This window comes from Pristiophorus japonicus, chromosome 1 (assembly GCF_044704955.1).
Source record: "Pristiophorus japonicus isolate sPriJap1 chromosome 1, sPriJap1.hap1, whole genome shotgun sequence".
Lineage (NCBI taxonomy): Eukaryota > Metazoa > Chordata > Chondrichthyes > Pristiophoridae > Pristiophorus > Pristiophorus japonicus.
Window position 1 is genome coordinate 1029782 of NC_091977.1, and position 19809 is coordinate 1049590.

The window sequence follows — 19809 nt, forward strand, 5'->3', positions numbered from 1 at the left end:
GAATGAGCGACGACGATGGTTGTGACAATTTCAAGCCAATCATCTCAACCCTATGACATCGCTGCCCACCATATTGGAAGATTAGGGATCCAGCTTGTGCCCAAAAAATGGGCGCTGCCCCATTGAGTTTCTTGGCCTATGAGTCTCAGCCTCAAGATAGCTTGCAACTCCAGGCTGCTGATTTGATACAACCTCATTTACAAAGAGTTTCATTGGTCACTACAGAGAGCACCAATCTGAGGGAAGGCTGCCAAATAGATCACACAACTGAGGTGCAAAATGGAGCGGTGGTCAGGTGTGATGGAACTAAGTTAACTCTGATTTGGCTCAGTGTTAGTGATAGTCACACCAAGACTTTCCTTTTGCTAACTAGTTCTTTTAACCCCAATCTCGACCAGTAGTTTATGTTTTTACATCAGTTTGTGAGATGGTATCCTGTAATACCTTTTTGCCGGGGTGCATAACGGCCTGGTAAAGGTCTTTCAAATATATTTCATTAATAATTCTTCTCGGGATATGGGCGTCGCTGGTAAGGCTGGCATTTTTGCCCATCTCTAGTTGCCCTTGAGAAGCTGGTGATGGGCCGCCTTCTTGAACCGCTGCAGTCCGTGTGGCAAAGATATTCCTACAATGCCCTTAGGGAGGGAGTTCAAGAATATAGACAGGGTGACATGTGACTTGGAGGGGAACTTGGAGGCGATGGTGTTCCCATGCGTGAGGAAATCATTTGGTAAGCTGTTTTATCTGTTTTATTTTTCTTCACAGTCCGAAGTGTTAAACATATTGAAGAAATGTGCCTCAGTTTTACGTCTGGTGGTTTTCTGGTACAATATATATCTGTATCTATGTGTGTATTTCTTACAGGGAAAGAGAGTGAATCTGTGAAATGAGTCGACGATTTGTCTGCAGCAAAATGCCAGCTGGTTTGATGTTCAGTTTCTGTGTGTTTCTCCTTCCGTCTGTTCTCACACACAGTAAGTGTCTTATTTTCACCAATCACAGTTTTACTGTATCACTGTTTAATGAATTCATTCAGCGGGTATTCAGGAAGTACGTAAGGTCTATAGCCTCAAATTTCCCCAATGCCGTTTTTTAGCGTATTGCCAGAGTTACGCCTCAACTCCAAAAAAATAAGTAGCAAGTTTCCCCGTTCTATTGTTTGAAATTGGGGCCACGCAGCCTGCCCTGTATCTTCAGGAGGTGGAGCCTAATGTCTCCACCGAAAAAACAATGCCCCCCTTCTGCGCATGCGTGAAAAAAATGGACGTTTTTGACGTGATTGCTATGGGCGCGCATGTACAGGACAGCTCTCGGTCTGCTTTCGGCCATTTGTAAAGGACCAGTTGGGTGTGAGAACTTTAATTCTCATTGGAAAAATCCGAGCTGCAATACAAGATGCAACGCGGCACAAGGACCTAGAATTCCTTACAGGGTGAAGTGGACGCACTAGTTACTGTGATTGAGGCCAGATGGCACGAGCTGGACACCAGCAGAGGTCACATAAAAGTTTCACCAAAAGAAATGAAGAAACGCTGGAACCAACTTGCAGAAGATTACGGTGCAATGCTGACCACCCCGAGGTCTGGAGGTCGGTGCAGAGAGAAGTGGCAGGACCTTGGTCAAGTAGTCAGTGTAAGGAATATTTTCATTTATTCAATGGAATTGCAATTGTAAATGTGACCAGCTGCATGTCCCACCCAGCAGAAAGACACCCTCCCTCAAAAGTTATGTTTTCATCTTTGCAGAGGAAGCTGGCACACAACAAAAGGGAAAGAACTCGAACAGGAGGAGCCTGGTAAACCTGCACCCACTGACACCCTTGGAAGAGAGGCTCACTGCTTTGATGGTCCTGCCTGGAGAAAAGCAATCACCACGACACAAGCTGGGCCCACACTCGAGGGAGAGGGTAAGTCCTGCAAATTCCACAGTCTGCCTTTGCTAAATGTTAAGTACCGCGCGGGCTAGCCACGCTTCGGTTCATGGGGATGTCTCCATCAGCTACACTTCAGTTGATGCAATGTGCTATCATTCATCGTGGTCCTTCAAATCAGCCTGCTGCCTGCACTGTGTGAGCCTACTCCTACCATCCACCCTGGCCCCTCCTCTGCTGCTAACCATTTGTCTGTTCTGTTATATTTTGCAGAACTTGAGGCCAACCTTGACGATGCAGAAGATTGAGACGCGGACGAGACAATCCCACCTTCCAGACCAAGAGCATGAGGGTGAGGGGGAGGGGTTGTACTCACTCTGGAGGAGGTGCAGGTGTCCCCCATTGAGGTGCCAACCCTTTTCCTGAGTGGTACGAGTGTTGCTGGGACATTCCATGGGTTCCCACAGTCCGAGGCTGCGGGTCCCAGTGGGATGTAGTGAGCCACACCCAGGGTCCCACTGTCCGAGGCTGTGGGTCCCAGTGGGATGTAGTGAGCCACACCCAGGGTGAGGAGGGGAAGGAGAGCTCGACAGCGCTCTCCTCAGCTGCAGGATCTAACAGATGTGGTTCAGATGATGACAATGAGTGCGGAGAGCATTGACCTTACACGATCACTCCTGGACACCAATAGTGGGGTGGGTGATGAGGTATCAGGACTGTCGGGAGAAGTAACAACACTCTCAGTAGAAATGGAAACACTGCGGGAACATGAGGGAGGGAGTTTCGCAGGTGGCTGATACATTGTCGGTGAACATGAGGGAGGGAATGTCACAGGTAGGTGACACACTGTTAGTGAACATGAGGGAGGGAATGTCACAGGTAGGTGACACACTGTTAGTGAACATGAGGGAGGGAATGTTGCAGGTAGGTGACACACTGTTAGTGAACATGAGGGAGGGAATGTTGCAGGTAGGTGAGACGCAGTCGGGGCACATGAGGGAGGGAATGTCGGAGTTAGCTGCTGCAATAGGGGAACGCGCTCAGTCCCTGCGCCCATTGACAGAATCAGTTGCCACTCCCACTCCAATCCCCAGACCAGCCTCTGAAGGGGCCCAAGTCGGGCCTTCTACATTACCGCCCCTCCCCCCACCCCCCGACCCCCCCATCAAGAAGTGCGCAATATCCGAGATGTTCGAAAGAATAAGCTTGGTACCAACCCAAGAAACGATGCGTGTCACCAACACCAAGTGCAGCGGGCGGTCTGAGAATAAGGTGGAGGAGAGATGGGTGCTGCCTTTCTTTGCTGCTGCTGTTCTTTTTATTATTGCTGTTACTGTTGTCACTGTTCTCAAATTAAACATTTTTGTAAGTTATATAAATTTACAAGTTTCAAAGTTTCAAAGTGATCTTAAAGTTTTTAATGATCTTAGAGTTTGAAGTGATCTTAGATTTGTCAGCATTGTTAAAGTTTGTAAGTGATCTTAACTGAAAACTTTAAAGTTTGATACAAGAATATTTTTATTAAAGGTAAGTACAAACAAATGTTTCTTAAACTTTTGAATAAAATATATTTTAAATTATAACTGAATCATTGCCATTATTTGTTCCATTACTAACACAAGATTTTGAAGTAAACAAGAATCATTTCCATGATTTGTTCCATTAACACAATTAACATTACGGAATAGTTGCCGCTGATCCCTCGGCAGCAAAGTGTTCATGGATGAGCTGCTGGTGCAAGGCTCGAGCAATCGTTAAAGGAGCACGAAGGCCCGCTCTCCTCCGCCATCGTACTCTGGGTTCAGGTAGTTGCATGGCTTCCTCGTCCTCCTCCTCCTCCTCCTCCTCCTCCTCCTCCTCCTCCTCCTCCTCCTCCTCCTCCTCCTCCTCCTCCTCCTCCTCCTCCTCCTCCTCCTCCTCCTCCTCCTCCTCCTCCTCCTCCTCCTCCTCCTCATCCTCCTCCTCCTCATCTGCAGCTTCCTCATCATCATCAGCCACTCTCACCTCAGGTGGGTCTTCGCTACCAGCTGCTGCTGCCTCATGACTAAGTTATGCAGCATGCAGCACACAACAGTGAACTGACCGACAATCTCAGGGGAGTATAGCAAGTAGCCTCCAGAATGGTCCAGGCATCGGAAACACTGTTTCAAGATGCCAATGGTCCTCTCTATTATGCTGTGCGTCGCAATGTGCGGCATGTTGTATTCCCGGTCAGCTTCCGTCCGGGTTATACACAAGGGCATTATGAGCCAGGTGGCAGGCCGTACCCTTTGTCTCCCAGTAGTCAGTTCTGCCCTTCTGGCTGCTGCTGAAACATGGTAGATATAGCGCTCTTGCATAGGATGAATGCATCATGGGTGCTCCCAGGGTATCTTGCATCAACTGACATGATGCGATTCATATCGTCACACACGAGTTGCACATTAATGGAGCGGAAGCCTTTTCTGTTCCTTTCCAACTCGCATTCCTCCCAAGATGCACGCAAGGCGATGTGGGTACAATCAATATTGCCCTGTACTTTTGGGAAGCCAGCAATCCTGGAGAAGCCCACAGCCCTTTCACGCATTGCCTGGGTGGACATGTAGTCATTCCTCCGGGCATATACTGCAGCAGTCACCTGTCGAATGCAGACATGTGTTGCATGTTGAGAAATGGCGCACACATCCCCAGTTGTAGCTGGAAACGATCCAGATACATAGAATGAAAGTGCAGCTGGAACCTTCACTTCAACTGACAAAGCAATCCTCCTGACGCTTCCAGGTTGCAGGTCTGCTTTCACTAACTCACAGATCTCAGTTACAACTTTTTTGTGGAAACGCAGCCTTCTGACACAGTCTGCATCACTCAGGTGCAGGTACTAACACCTGTCTCAATATACCCGAGGTGGGTAAGGCCTCCTGCCCATCATCCTACATGTTCTGAGGTTCCTCACACGATGGTGTCTAATCAATTGTCTCCTCCGCAGCACCATCATGCAGAAGGCTTGCACGTAGTATGACATTGTCACTATTGCCCCCATGATTAAATTGTATCTTTGCAAGAAGCTCAAAATGACAGGCAGGACAAGTTTCTTTGTTGTCTCGCTCCCCAAGGTCAATGTCCCAGTATGGACCACACCCAGGTCTGAGCATGTGCAATGGGTTTGCATAGATCGGGAACCTCCCCCCGCTGGATTTATTTGATGCAGAGTGACATAGTGTAAGGGTTCTCATCCCTTCAGTTCAGATTCCACACCCCCCGCCACCCCCCAGCCCACCCCGCTGGGCTTTTCGAGCCGAGCCCCGAGCCCCTGTGTGCGGGCGAGGGACTGATTCTGCCGGTTGACGCTCCGACCCTCGAGCCCGGTTTGGAGATGTCCGGTGGGGGCGTGGCACTTTAAAAATTATCCAAACTTAAAGAATTGCACGAAAGCTCCATTCTCTGTATCTTCAGTTGGACAAATGAAGCCCGATGATGTGTATTTATGTGTTCGTGACTCCCTCCAAAACTTCACCGAAACACAACGGTGCTTTTCTGCGTTGATTTTTTGACGTGCGCTGGTTTTTTGTAAGTGACCAGAAGGTTTTTTAGGAGTGGCCACATTCGCTGTCCTCGGAGAAATGGAAGTTGGCCAAACTTGCATAATTGTGTAAAAATGACACAGACATCAGGTTACTATGTCTCAAACAAACCGTAACTAACTGAGTTACGCTGGCACACAATCTTTAAAATTTAGGCCAAAAAAACGGCACAAATCACTGGGGAAAATTGAGACCCATAATTTTCATGTCCCTGCTCCTTTAGAATCAGAGACTCATCGGGGCTGAAATTGGGGAGCACCACGTGTGGGCTGTTAACTTTTAAAAGTTTAAAAAATTAGTTCCAAACGCGAATGATTTCAAACTTTTACAACATTTTCCGTTTGCCCAGTGGGCAGTAAGGTTCCACTTCCTTCCTGGAGCGCGATGGGCAGTGGGCAGGGGGAGGGGGCACTGGGGGGCACACTGGGCACTGGGCTGGGGGGCACACTGGGCACTGGGCTGGGGGGCACTGGGGGCACACTGGGCACTGGGCTGGGGGGCACTGGGCACTGGGGGGCACACTGGGCACTGGGCTGGAAGGCACACTGGGCACTGGGGGGCATACTGGGCACTGGGGGCACACTGGGCACTGGGCTGGGGGGCACTGGGGGGCACACTGGGCACTGGGCTGGGGGTACACTGGGCACTGGGCTGGGGGGCACTGGGGGGCACACTGGGCACTGGGCTGGGGGGTACACTGGGCAATGGGCTGGGGGGCACACTGGGCACTGGGCTGGGGGGCACACTGGGCACTGGGCTGGGGGGCACACTGGGCACTGGGCTGGGGGGCAGACTGCGCACTGGGCTGGGGGCACACTGGGCACTGGGCTGGGGGGCACACTGGGAAATGTGCTGGGGGGCACACTGGGCACTGGGCTGGGGGGCACACTGGGCACTGGGCTGGGGGGCAGACTGCGCACTGGGCTGGGGGCACACTGGGCACTGGGCTGGGGGGCACACTGGGCAATGGGCTGGGGGCACACTGGGCACTGGGCTGGGGGGCACACTGGGCAATGTGCTGGGGGCACACTGGGCACACTGGGCACTGGGCTGGGGGGCACACTGGGCACACTGGGCACTGGGCTGGGGGGCAGACTGCGCACTGGGCTGGGGGCACACTGGGCACTGGGCTGGGGGGCACACTGGGCACTGGGCTGGGGGCACACTGGGCACTGGGCTGGGGGGCACACTGGGCAATGTGCTGGGGGCACACTGGGCACACTGGGCACACTGGGCACTGGGCTGGGGGGCACACTGGGCACACTGGGCACTGGGCTGGGGGCCACACTGGGCCGGGGGGGTAGCGGGGGGGGTCACTGATCTGGTGGGGGGTGCACACTGTGCCGGGGGGGTAGCGGGGGGGGGTCACTGATCTGGTGGGGGGTGCACACTGGGCCGGGGGGTAGGGGGGGGTCACTGAGTAGAGCCGTGGAGCAGAGACTTTGCAGAAAGCAGCGGTCCCAGTACCGACCCTGGGGAACACCACTGTGTACCGATCCTGGGGTACACCACTGTGTACCGACCCTGGGGAACACCACTGTGTACCGACCCTGGGGAACGACACTGTGTACCGACCCTGGGGAACACCACTGTGTACCGACCCTGGGGAACGACACTGTGTACCGACTCTGGGGAACACCACTGTGTACCGACCCTGGGGAACACCACTGTGTACCGACCCTGGGGAACACCACTGTGTACCGACTCTGGGGAACACCACTGTGAATCGACCCTGGGGTACACCACTGTGTACCGACCCTGGGGAACACCACTGTGTACCGACGTTGGGGAACACCACTGTGTATCGACCCTGGGGTACACCACTGTGTACCGACCCTGGGGTACACCACTGTGTACCGACTCTGGGGAACACCACTGTGAATCGACCCTGGGGTACACCACTGTGTACCGACCCTGGGGAACACCACTGTGTACCGACGTTGGGGAACACCACTGTGTATCGACCCTGGGGAACACCACTGTGTACCGACGTTGGGGAACACCACTGTGTACCGACCCTGGGGAACACCACTGTGTACCGACCCTGGGGAACACCACTGTGTACCGACCCTGGGGTACACCACTGTGTACCGATCCTGGGGAACACCACTGTGTCCCGACACTGGGGAACACCACTGTGTACCGACCCTGGGGTACACCACTGTGTACCGATCCTGGGGAACACCACTGTGTACCGATCCTGGGGTACACCACTGTGTACCGATCCTGGGGAACGACACTGTGTACCGATCCTGGGGTACACCACTTTGTACCGACCCTGGGGAACACCACTGTATACCGATCCTGGGGTACACCACTGTGTACCTCCCTCCAGTGCGATAAACAACTGTTGAGTTGATCTTCTCGCTGCAGATGGTCAGTAAATGTTTAGGGACCAGTATCGCCCCCCAGAGGTAACAACGGGAGGTGCTCAGGAGGCCAATTCCTCGACCTCTGTGTTTAAACTTCACTGTGTATACATTGAGCATGGAACACTTTTATTTTTGGTAACTGTGATGTGAATTGCTATTTAATCTAGAGTCACAGATACTTGGAATTTATCGCTTCAGCTAAGTTCATTTATGAACAAGTAAATTTAAAAATTGTTACAATGGGGATTGTACTGTTACCCTTGAGTATCCAATAATATTTGTTTACTGCTGTGCTTAGAGTGAAGGCACCTCATGAATCAAAGGAGAAAGTGCAGTTCTGTTATTGGTAGTGATGGACTATTGACTGAATGATGTGACCACTGTCACCAGAGGCCACCTGGAAGTATCGGAATATATTAACCTGAAGTACATTTGTCACTGTCACAGCCACAGTTGACCAGGAGTTGTAACAGTAACATGGGGGTACTGGTGCATGAAACACAAAAGGATAGTAGGTAGGTACAGCAAGTGATCAGGAAGGCCAATGGTATCTTGGCCTTTATTACAAAGGGGATGGAGTGTAAAAGCAGGGAAGTCTTGCTACAGTTATACAGAGTATTGGTGAGGTCACACCTGGAATACTGCGTGCAGTTTTGGTTTCCATATTTTTACGAAAGGATATACTTGCTTTGGAGGCAGTTCAGAGAAGGTTCACTGGGTTGATGAGGGGGTTGACTTATGAGGAAAGGTTGAGTCGATTGGGCCTCTACTCATTGGAATTCAGAAGAATGACAGGTGATCTTATCGAAACATGTATAAGATTATGAGGGGGCTTGACAAGGTGGATGCAGAGAGGATGTTTCCACTGATAGGGGAAACTAGAACTAGGGGGCATAATCTTAGAATAAGGGGCCGCCCATTTAAAACTGAGATGAGGAGAAATTTCTTCTCTCAGAGGGTTGTAAATCTGTGGAATTCGCTGCCTCAGAGAGCTGTGGAAGCTGGGACATTGAATAAATTTAAGACAGAGATAGACAGTTTCTTAACTGATAAGGGAATAAGAGATTATGGGGAGCAGGCTCGAGGGGCCGTATGGCCTACTCCTGCTCCTATTTCTTATGTTCTTATGTTCATAGTGGTTATGTTATTGGGCCAGTAATCCAGAGGCCTGGACAAATGATCCAGAGGCCAGAGTTCAAATCCCACCACGGCAACTGGGGAATAAAATATTCAGTGAGTTAAAATCTGGAATGAAAAGCTATTATCAGTAATGGTGACCATGAAACTATCTGATTGTTATAATCCCCATCTGGTTCACTAATGCCCTACCCGGTCTGGCCTACATGTGACTCCAGACCCACAGCAATGTGATTGACTTTGAACTGCCCTCTGCGGTTCAGGAAGGCGACTTACCATCAGCTTCTCACGGGCAATTAGGGAGGGCCCATAAAGGGTGACCTTGGCAGTGATGCTCATATCACAAGAATTAATTCAAAAAAACATTTTTACAATTGCTGAAGTACAGAGAAAAGGAATAATCACTGGCCACAATGATCTAACAATACTTTGGGGGAAAGCTTGCCCTGTGCCCTGATTGGGGCAGTAAGTTTCTGGGGCCAGGACTTTGAGCGCCCGGAATTGCCCCACACAGGAAGTGGAACACAATCTCACGCGCTGCACTTCCTTTGGGGGTGGGACCCGGAGCACTATTGGGGAACTGAAGGAAGCTCTATGTGGATGCTCCACACAGTGTGCTGACACACTTCAACGCCTCTCCCCTTGCTCTCTGCAAGGCCTCAGATGTGGTTGACCCTTAACTGCCCTCTGCAATCACATAGCAAGCCACTCAGTTGTAACAAACCGCAATGAAAAACAATAATAAGAATAAAACCGGACGGACCACCCGACATCGACCTTGGCACTGGCTTCGGGCACGATAACGGCCCACCCAGCCCAGCCCACCCGGCAAAGTCCTCCTCACCAATGTCTGGGGACTTGTGGTAAAATTGGGAGAGCTGTCCCACTGACCAGTCAAGCAACAGCCTGACATAGTCATACTCACACAATCATACCTTTCAACCAATGTCCCAGACTCCTCCATCACCATCCCAGCGGCAGGACAGACCCACCCGAGGTGGTGGCTCAGTGGTATACAGTGTGGAGGGAGTGGCCCTGGGAGTCCTCAACATTGACTCCGGACCCCATGAGGTCTCATGGCTTCAGGTCAAACATGGACACGGAAACCTCCTGCTGATTCCCACCGACCGCCCTCCCTCAGCTGATGAATCAGTTCTCCTCCATGTTCAACACCACTTGGTAGAAGCACTGAGGGTAGCAAGGGCACAGAATGTACTCTGGGTGGGGGACTTCAATGTCCATCACCAGGAGCGGCTCGGTAGCACCACTACTGACCGAACTGGCCGAGTCCTGAAGGACATAGCTGGCAGACTGGGCCTGCGGCAGGTGGTGAGAGAACCAACACGAGAGAGCAACCTACTTGACCTTGTCCTCACCAATCTACCTGTCACAGATGCATCTGTCCATGACAGCATTGGTAGCAGTGACCACCACACAGTCATTGTGGAGACAAAGTCCCATCTTCACACTGAGGACACCCTCCATCGTGTTGTGTGGAACTACCACCGTACTCAATGGGATAGATTCAGAACAGACCTAGAAGATCAAATCTGGTCATCCCTGAGGTCCTGTGGGCCATCAGCAGCAGCAGAATTGTATTCCACCACAATCTGTAACCTCATGGCCCGACATATCCCTCACTCTACCATTACCATCGAGCCAGGAGACCAACCCTGGTTCAATGAGGAGTGGAGAAACAGCATGCCAGGAGCAGCACCAGGCGTACTTGAAAATGAGGTGCCAACCTGGAGAATCTGCAACACAAGACTACATACATGCTACACAGCGGAAGCAGCATGCTATAGACAGAGCTAAGCGATCCCACAATCAACGGATCAGATCAAAGCTCTGCAGTTCTGCCACATCCAGTCATGAATGTAACAACTGGAGGAGGAGTCTCCATGAATATCCCCATCCTCAACGATGGCGGAACCCAGCACGTGAGTGCAAAAGACAAGGCTGAAGCGTTTACAACCATCTTCAGCCAGAAGTGCCAAGTGGGTGATCCATATTGGCCTCCACCTGAGGTCCCCACCATCACAGAAGCCAGACTTCAGCCAAGTCGATTCACTCCACGTGATACCAAGAAACGGCTGAGCGCACTGGATACAGCAAAGGCTATAGGTCCCGACAGCATCCTGACTGTTGTGCTGAAGACTTGTGCTCCAGAACTAGCCTCGTCTCTAGCCAAGCTGTTCCAGTACAGCTACAACACTGGCATCGACCTGACAATGTGGGAAACTGCCCAGGTAAGTCCTGTCCACAAATGGAGGACAAATCCAATCTGGCCAATTACAGCCCGATCAGACTACTCTCAAGGTTTCTTCGGCAGCAACTCGCAAACCCGCGACCTCTACCACCTCGATAGACAAGTGCAGGAGGCACATGGGAACACCACCACCTCCACGTTCCCCTCCGAGTCACACACCATCCTGACTTGAAATATATCGGCGTTCATTCATCGTCGCTGGATCACAATCCTGGAACTCCCTCCCGAACAGCACTGTGGGAGCACCTTCACCACACGGACTGCAGCGGTTCAAGAAGGCGGCTCACCACCACCTTCTCAAGGGGCAGTTAGCGATGGACAATAAATGTCGGGCTTGGCAGTGACGATCACATCCCATGAATACATTTTTTTAAAGATATTTGGAGCCTTTATATCCTGTAACCTGGAATGAACTATTTCCTCTCTTTTTATGTTGATAATTGTAGTAATGCTGTATGTTTTATCACTCTAGTAATGGATACACTGAATGTATAATGGAATTGTTCTGTTTTTCTCTGTAATAGTGACTGCAGTGAAGGTAACATGATCAGTTAAATATACAAATATGACTGTAAATAAATGAACTATATAAATAATTACTAACATGGATTAAGGAATTGTGATTTGATATCAAAGTGCTGACATTGTTTCTCTTTCCAACAGGAAACACCAATCATATTTATTTTTTAGATGAGAGAGCTGAAATTCCATTAAAAGGACCAGACAATCCTGGGGATGGCCCTGTTGTCTGGGAATGGAAAGCACACTCAGGGCAAGTAATGCAGCGGCTGGTTACTTTTCACAAGAGGAGTTCGGGCTGGTGGGACGCACAATGGAATGATCAGACTGGAGATCAGGACTTGTACAGTAAAGCACGGCAGGATCCTGGTACCATCAATCTGAGAATTTACAATCTCACATTTAAACTTGCGGGATCGTTCATCTTAACTCAAACACAGCCGAGTAATAAAACCCTGAAACTGTACGAACTATTTGGGATCAAAGGTGAGTGGGACAAAGAGCAGAAAAAGGTCAACAAAACGATTCTCGGTAAATAATTTCACATGTAATGATGAGAGATTGCCAGGACCACGTGAGATTGATATCACCCAGTGCAGAGAGCAGCTCTCATTAAACAGGGGAAAGATTTTGTTCGTTGTTTCTCCTGAAATAGTCAACATGAGTAAAAATGTGTTGATAATTTCACCAGAAATAGCAAACGGAGGAATCTAGCCCACAGAGAGTATTATGGTCTGTACACTGACGCACTCCCTGTAAGATGCAGTGAACACTGTTACCACAACAGTAGGTCACTGTAGTAATAGGCCTCAGCACTGTGGGACAGGTATACGATGGGCCAGTATCACTGCTCCTGATTGGTGCCCACTGAACCGTTAGATGTGGCACTTGGTTCAGGTCCCAGAGGATGTGGGGTGTCTGTGGAACTTGTGCTCTGCCAAAGAGTTAACGCCTTCAGGAAAGCGGGAAGGAACATGACGGAGAAAAATAGGTATATTGTGTCAATTCAATAATATTTAAAATCTTTAGTGTAAATAAATCAAAATCTTTAAATGGTGCCAACAAAAGATGTTGCTGAACAGCTTCACATCCTGGTTGATTGATGGGTGGAACATCTAAATGAGGCGAAGGTCACCGTCAAATGAACTTGATACAAAATATCATCCTATCCTGAAATATCATCATGGACAAAATATGATCGTGACGGTACTGTCCCTGGACCATTACATAGGAATACATCGGATATCATCATCATAGGCGGTCCTCGAAACGCCAAAAAAAGGACGAGTTCACAGGTGTTTCAATGAAGGACCTAATATTCCCGATCCCGAACTCCATGTTGAAGGGTGGAAGATGTCAGTGCGTGGATTTTTTAACGTGGGGTGACCGTTGCACACCAGCCACCACACGGACTTGACAGAGCTAGGTCTTGGTCCAGTGGCAAGGATTACCCAAGACAACTGGAGACCTGCTCTGCTGCACGGACCTAGTGCGCACACATATCGCAGTGTGGGCTGGACCATGCTGCCCCTGGGCCCCTGGCCCTGAACTCATGCCTCCCCTGGGCCCCGATCACCTCCCTCCACAGTCTCTCACAGCTCCTTCGCCCCGACCTCGCTGCTCCTGCTGTATCTGCCCACGCTCCAATCACTGACCTGGACCTTGATGACTTCACTCTTGGTTGCCGTCGCCCTCCTGCACCAGCTCGCGCAGTACCTTGTCGTGGTATGCAGCCACACTGTCCATGGCCATCGCTTGCTGCTACTTTTATGGCCTGACCTGCCGCTGATGTTCCCTCGCAGGTCGGGGTCTCCACACTGCCCATGGCCATCGCTCACTGCTCCTTTTATGGCCCGACCTGCCGCTGATGTTCCCTCGCAGGTCGGGGTCTCCACACTGTCCATGGCCATCGCTCACTGCTCCTTTTATGGCCCGACCTGTCGCTGATGTTCCCTCGCAGGTCGGGGTCTCCACACTGCCCATGGCCATCGCTCACTGCTCCTTTTATGGCCCGACCTGCCGCTGATGTTCCCTCGCAGGTCGGGGTCTCCACACTGCCCATGGCCATCGCTCACTGCTCCTTTTATGGCCCGACCTGCCGCTGATGTTCCCTCGCAGGTCGGGGTCTCCACACTGCCCATGGCCATCGCTCACTGCTCCTTTTATGGCCCTGACCTGCCGCTGATGTTCCCTCGCAGGTCGGGGTCTCCACACTGCCCATGGCCATCGCTCACTGCTCCTTTTATGGCCCCGAGGGGTCACTAAGGGGTTTCGGAAACATAGAATGAGCCATTGATCTCCAACCACTAAATTGATTGTTAATATCAAACATCCATCTGCCGCCTGTGGTTGTATGGTGGCTATATATCAGTTACAGATAGAGTATCCCTTCCACTTCTGCAACACCGCCCGACTCTTCCCCTACTCCAGCCTATCTGCCGCTAAAACTCTCATTCGTGTATTTGTCACCTCCAGACTTGACTATTGCAATGTTTTCCTGGCCGGCATCACACCCTCTACCCTCTGTAAACTTCAGCTTGTTCAAAACTCTGATGTCCAATTTCTATCCAACACCAAGTTCCACTCATCCATCACCCTTGTTCTTGAGGACCTACATTGGTTCTGGATCCCACAATTAATCTAATTGAAGATTATCATCCCTGTGTTTAAATCCTTTCATGGCTTCACCCTTAGGTCACTGTAACCTCCACTAACCATGCAACCCATCCCTTCCATGCCCCATAACTGCATTCCTCTAACTCTCGCCTCTTGTAAATCCCCTCCTTCATCTCACCATCGGTGACCACGCCTTCAGCTATCGGATATACAGAACATAAACAGGCCATTCGGCCCAACCAGTCCAGTTTATGCTCCACTGGATCCTCCTCCCGTCTTACCTCATCTAAATCTATCAGCATAACCCTCCATTCCCTTCTCCCTCATATGCTTATCCAGCCTCCCCTTAAATACATCGATACTATTCACTTCAACCCCTCCCTGTGGTAGTGAGTTCCACATTCTCACCACTCTCTGGGTAAAGAAGTTTCTTCTGAATTCCCCATTGGATTTCTTGGGTGACTATCTTATATTGGTGGCCTCTAGTTCTGCTCTTCCCCACAAGTGGAAACTCTCTCTCTGTATCTACTCGATCAACACCCTTCATCATTTTAAAGACCATTATCAGGTCACCCCTCAGCCTACTCTATTCAATAGACAAGAGAAAAGAAAATTGTTCCTGAGGTGTTGGCCCAAACTGCACCAGCACGAGTTGACCATGATAGAAAGTCCACCCATTTACACGTGTTAGTGGCACTCATGGTACATCGTGCGTGGTACATGGGGAATGCCACATGGGTCGGGCACCAGTGTGTTGGGTGCCAGCACCTAATGGATGCCACCATTGTATTGCCTGGCATTGGAAATAAAGTCCCTTTTGAAGATTTGATTTTTACTTGTTATGTTGTTGGTGGGACTGAACGTCAGGGTGAACATTTTTAGAACAAGTGTCTCCTGAAGTTCCATTCCTCGTGGAGGCTCAATGATTGGAGCTCTGCTCAGGAGCATTCTGGGAGCACACTCATTTAAATAATGTCTGGGACTGTAATGACCTTTGAGGTGGGTTTTGTGAACAGGCTCCCAGTGCATGTGTTGGCTGGTCTTACTGCAGTGTGCTCGGCCCATAGAGAACTGAGTAGGACTGGAGCCCTCTCCATGTCTGATAATATGGTGCTACATTTCTAGCACACCCTCCTCTGGTGAGTTTCTTCACCTGACCATCCCCAAATACCATCCATACAGTGTAACCTTGACCTGACCCCGGATACTCCAGCAGGGTCAGGGGTAAAGTTCATCGACCCCACTCTGCCTCACTTACATTGGTGGAGCAGGACCGAGAGATTTCGGGCCCAATATTTTACTGATTAAAATGCACTGTGTGTAACCTGGCCTGACTCTTTAATGCAGCAAGTTACAAGTATTGATAATGGGCACATTCTACTGTCAGTTAGAACCTAATCATTGGATTGTACATGTCACGACGTACACTAAATCTTATTGATCTGTTTTTCACAGTTGAGAGAAGTCCACAGAGAGCTGTGGTGGGCAGTGACGTTACACTCAGCTGTACCATCTCCAAACTCTCAGATACAGTCAGTCTTCAATGGAAACACAGAGACTCATCTCAGCAGGACAGGAGGAACACTGATCAGATCCGACTAAATAACACAGTCTATCTGATAGTCAGACACGTTGCAGTAGAGGATCAGGAGTTGTACACGTGTGAAGTGCAGGAAAATGGATCCAGTATTCTCACAGGAAAAGCACATTTCTCTGTGTACCCCAGTAAGTGCAGTTACCTCACAGTGGATATTAAAGAGTTACTAATATAAAACTGTTACATATAAAGTGGAACCATACATTACAACCATCAGCACCATGCCCACAGTCAGCATGTGGGGGCCTGGTGCACATATCAGCATTGAACACAAACTGGCCTCTCTCCCCTCAATGTCACTTCTAACCCAGTTCTGCTGCTATTGGAAGTGATTCCAGGCGCTGCATACTCTCAGCTTCAAATAAGCACTGAGCCGGGAGCAGGACGAAGGGAAGAGGGAAGGGCAGGGAATCAGTGGCCATGAACGGGAGAGGGAAGGATGGAAATGTTGGGAATGTAGAGGAGAGATGGTGGGCAGGGGGAAACGACAAAGGCTGGGAGTGGGGCTTTGGGGGAGGGAGAGAGGAAAAGCTGGGAGTGGGGCTTTGGAACAGAAGATAAGAATGTGTATTTGTGTGAAGTGTAGAAAAAATACTCTTATTAAAATAGCATCAAAACTATTGATGTGGATCTGGGTAAGCCCAGAACTACCTTACAGTAGATATTAAAGAGTTACTGAAATAACACTGTTCCACACAATGTCCAGGGAGCACAGAGACATCAGATGCTTTTACTACAGACTGGGCTGTATTTTCTCTTTGGAACATTGGTGTAAATATAACATTGCAATACACTGGGCAAATATCAACAACCAGATCTTGATGGATTGGATAATAAATAGCTAAAGGGTTAAAGGTGAACAGAAACATTCTCACACAACTCATCAATGACCATAACACAGAGACAATTATTTTCTAAATATGGTTCACTTTATTCACTGCAAGGGCACAGAATTACAGTCCAGCCCTGACTGACTACTCAGTGCTCTCCCAATACACACACATAGGGGACAATACTGAGTGACTTTGGTTGAACATCATTGGTCGTACCAGAAGTGTACAAACAGTTATGGTGCTGTGTGGTCGTTAGCATCTGATATCAATAGATTGGGAGTGGAGGGAGGGTGGGTGGTTATAATGTGGCCGGTTCTGTACAGGTAACTGAATGGGGAACCACTTCACCAGCTGTTGAGAGGCAAGTGGAGGAGAGTGACAAGGCTGCAGTCAATGTTGGTTTATCTTGTCTAGAATTGTTAAAGTAAATGAAGCAGTTCAACACTGGAAGGTAGAAAATCTGAATTGCAGCGTTTTTTTAATAAATGGTACCGGAGATAAAACAAAAACAGAAAATGCTTTCAGTAACAGCACCTTGAAGAAAGAAATAAAACGATGCTTCACTGAGGAAGAATGAAGTGGACATCGGTATTAGTGAGAAAGAGAGGTGACTGAAAGCTTGGTCAGAGATAGGTTTTCAGTGTGTGTGTAGACAAAGTAGGAGGTTTTAGTGTGGGAGAGAATGTGGATGGGTCATTTTGACTTTGTGCAATAGTAAGTTATCTTTGTGAGATGTAAAATGTGTTTCCAATTCACTACCAGCTGTTTTACACTATCACATAATAGAGCTCAACCTGGTGGACTACTGATCCACCTAGTGGACTACTGTGGTAATGTAACTACTCACGTATATACAATAAAAGCATCATGTGACAAGGTCACCTGACAAGTTCCAGTACAGCCATCTTGTGTATGTGTGTGTTTGTGATGTTGTGAGGAAGATATCACATTGGCGATGTAGGATGGGATTTCTGGATTCCCGAGCTGAAATTTTTTTGGTGGCTGTTCCAGCCAACCAGCAGAGAGACTTTGAGAGGTTCTTTGTTTTGCAACACAACTAAAAATCCAAGGTAAATTTCAAGCACACTGTTGACATTGCCAGAGTCCAGATGGCCACACCTATGGGAATAATAGGGTGCTTGGGTGAGTTCCAGCCTGACTGAGAGACTTTCGGAGCATACATGGAGTGGCTAGAAATGTTTTTCACCGCAAATAGTATCATCAAAGTCCCTGATGATGAAAACCGTAACCGGGTGGTGTTAGAAAGAAAACGGGCTATTTTCCTGACTTAATCAGGCCTGGAGGTGGATGAAACCCTGAAAAATGTGCTTGTTCCTGACAAGACAAAGGGCCCGCCACTGACGGAGATTGTTAGCACGACAGTCCTGAGCCCCTGGAAGTTGCTGAAAGTTAATGTTTTGGAATATGAAATCAATTCATTGACGAGAGTATCAGTGAGTACATTGTAGCTTTAAAAAAGCTTTCCATTCACTGTCATTTCGTAAACTTTCAGGACCAAGCATTGCGTGACCACATTGTCTGTGGGATGAAAAATAAAGCAATCAGAAGAAAGTTGTTGACAACCCCTAACTTGACTTTTGATTTAGCTTGCAAGACAGCTATGTCGATGGGTATGGCAGACCAATATTCCTGAGAATTTCACGCCATTTCCAGTCTTCAGACAACCGAAGTGAATCGGCTTCAGGCTAGAAGTAAAAAGCAGTTGGGCCCCAAGGCCTCCGCAACTGACCAAGGTAACAGTGCATTGAAGTCATGCTATCGGTGATTGGGACAACACATCGCTCAAAATTGTACGTATGTGAAGGCAGAATGTTTCTTCTGCAAGAAAACTGGATATCTTGCGAAGGCATGCCGACTGAAGGGTAAACTATCAGTAGAAATCACCAGAGACTATGTAGCATTGAACAGAAGCAACAGGATGAGGAGGTTCTGAAGACACACGTCATCAGGAGCACAACGGTACCTAACAACGATTCATGAAGTATCGTCATCCAAGTAGACGTTGCAGGAACCAGGATACCCATGGAAATCAACACTGGTGCATCCGTGAGCGTAGTACTGGAATTGTTATATCTCGACAAGTTGAGTGATTTTTCACTGGAAAAGTCAAACATAGAACTGCGAGGCTACTCAGGAGAGCAAATCCCTGTGGTAGGATGTATTACCGTACTGGTAAAATACAAGGATCAGTTTCAGAGCTTACCTCTCTTATTCATGGCAGGAGACAAGCCTTAATAGGTAGAAATAGGTGGGGATCATTGAAACTGGATTGGAGTGAGATTTTTTGAGTTGAAACGAGATTTGCATCGAAGGATGATGTCATCAAACAGTATCCAAAGGTGTCCGTGAAACAGGCAGTGCAATCCTAGGTTTCAAGGTGAGTGTCAGGGTACAGAAGAATGCTAGACCAGTTTACTGCAAGCCATATCCCATGCCATACGAACTCAAAGAGAAAGTTGATCAAGTACTCAAAAGACTAGAAACTGAGAACATTATCTCTAAAGTAGACCTAAGTATTGGGCTATACCCATTGTTGTTGTACCTAAGTCAGATGGTAATGCTGATGCTATGTCCAGGTTGCCATCCCCATCACAAGTTACACCCAATGAGGAAGAAGTGTTCTATTTTTCATACATTGATCACTTGCCTGTCACAGCTGAAGAACTTGGTAGAGCAACTAAGCATGACTCAGTTATGTCAAAGGTGTATGATTGTATAGCAAATGGCTGGCCAAACCAGATATCAGAGAAAGATATTCATCCATACTTTGTCCATAGGAATGAATTATCAGTCGATAAAGATTTATCATGTGGGTGCAAGAGTAGTTATCCCAAATAAGTTCAGGTCCAAGTTGTTAGGAGATCTTCATGACCAGCACCTGGGAATGTGCCTGACCAAGAGTTTTGCACTCAGTTACTTATGGTGGCCAGGTCTAGGTAAAGATACAGAGTGCATCATCAGTCAGTGTACAATATGTCAATCGGTAAGCACGATATCACCATCAGTACCATTACA

At 48.8% G+C, this 19809-nt stretch overlaps 1 protein-coding gene across 1 annotated transcript in view; it reads left to right on the forward strand.

The window, feature by feature from the left end:
* The first annotated feature begins 869 nt into the window (after positions 1-869).
* LOC139261598 (uncharacterized) overlaps positions 870-19809 on the forward strand; it is a 44321-nt gene continuing 25381 nt past the window's right edge. Inside the window, exons 1-3 of the mRNA XM_070877074.1 lie at positions 870-974; positions 11872-12213; positions 15799-16068. Coding sequence (XP_070733175.1) covers positions 887-974; positions 11872-12213; positions 15799-16068 — 700 coding nt within the window. The 5' untranslated portion in view covers positions 870-886. The remainder of the gene's footprint in view (positions 975-11871; positions 12214-15798; positions 16069-19809) is intronic.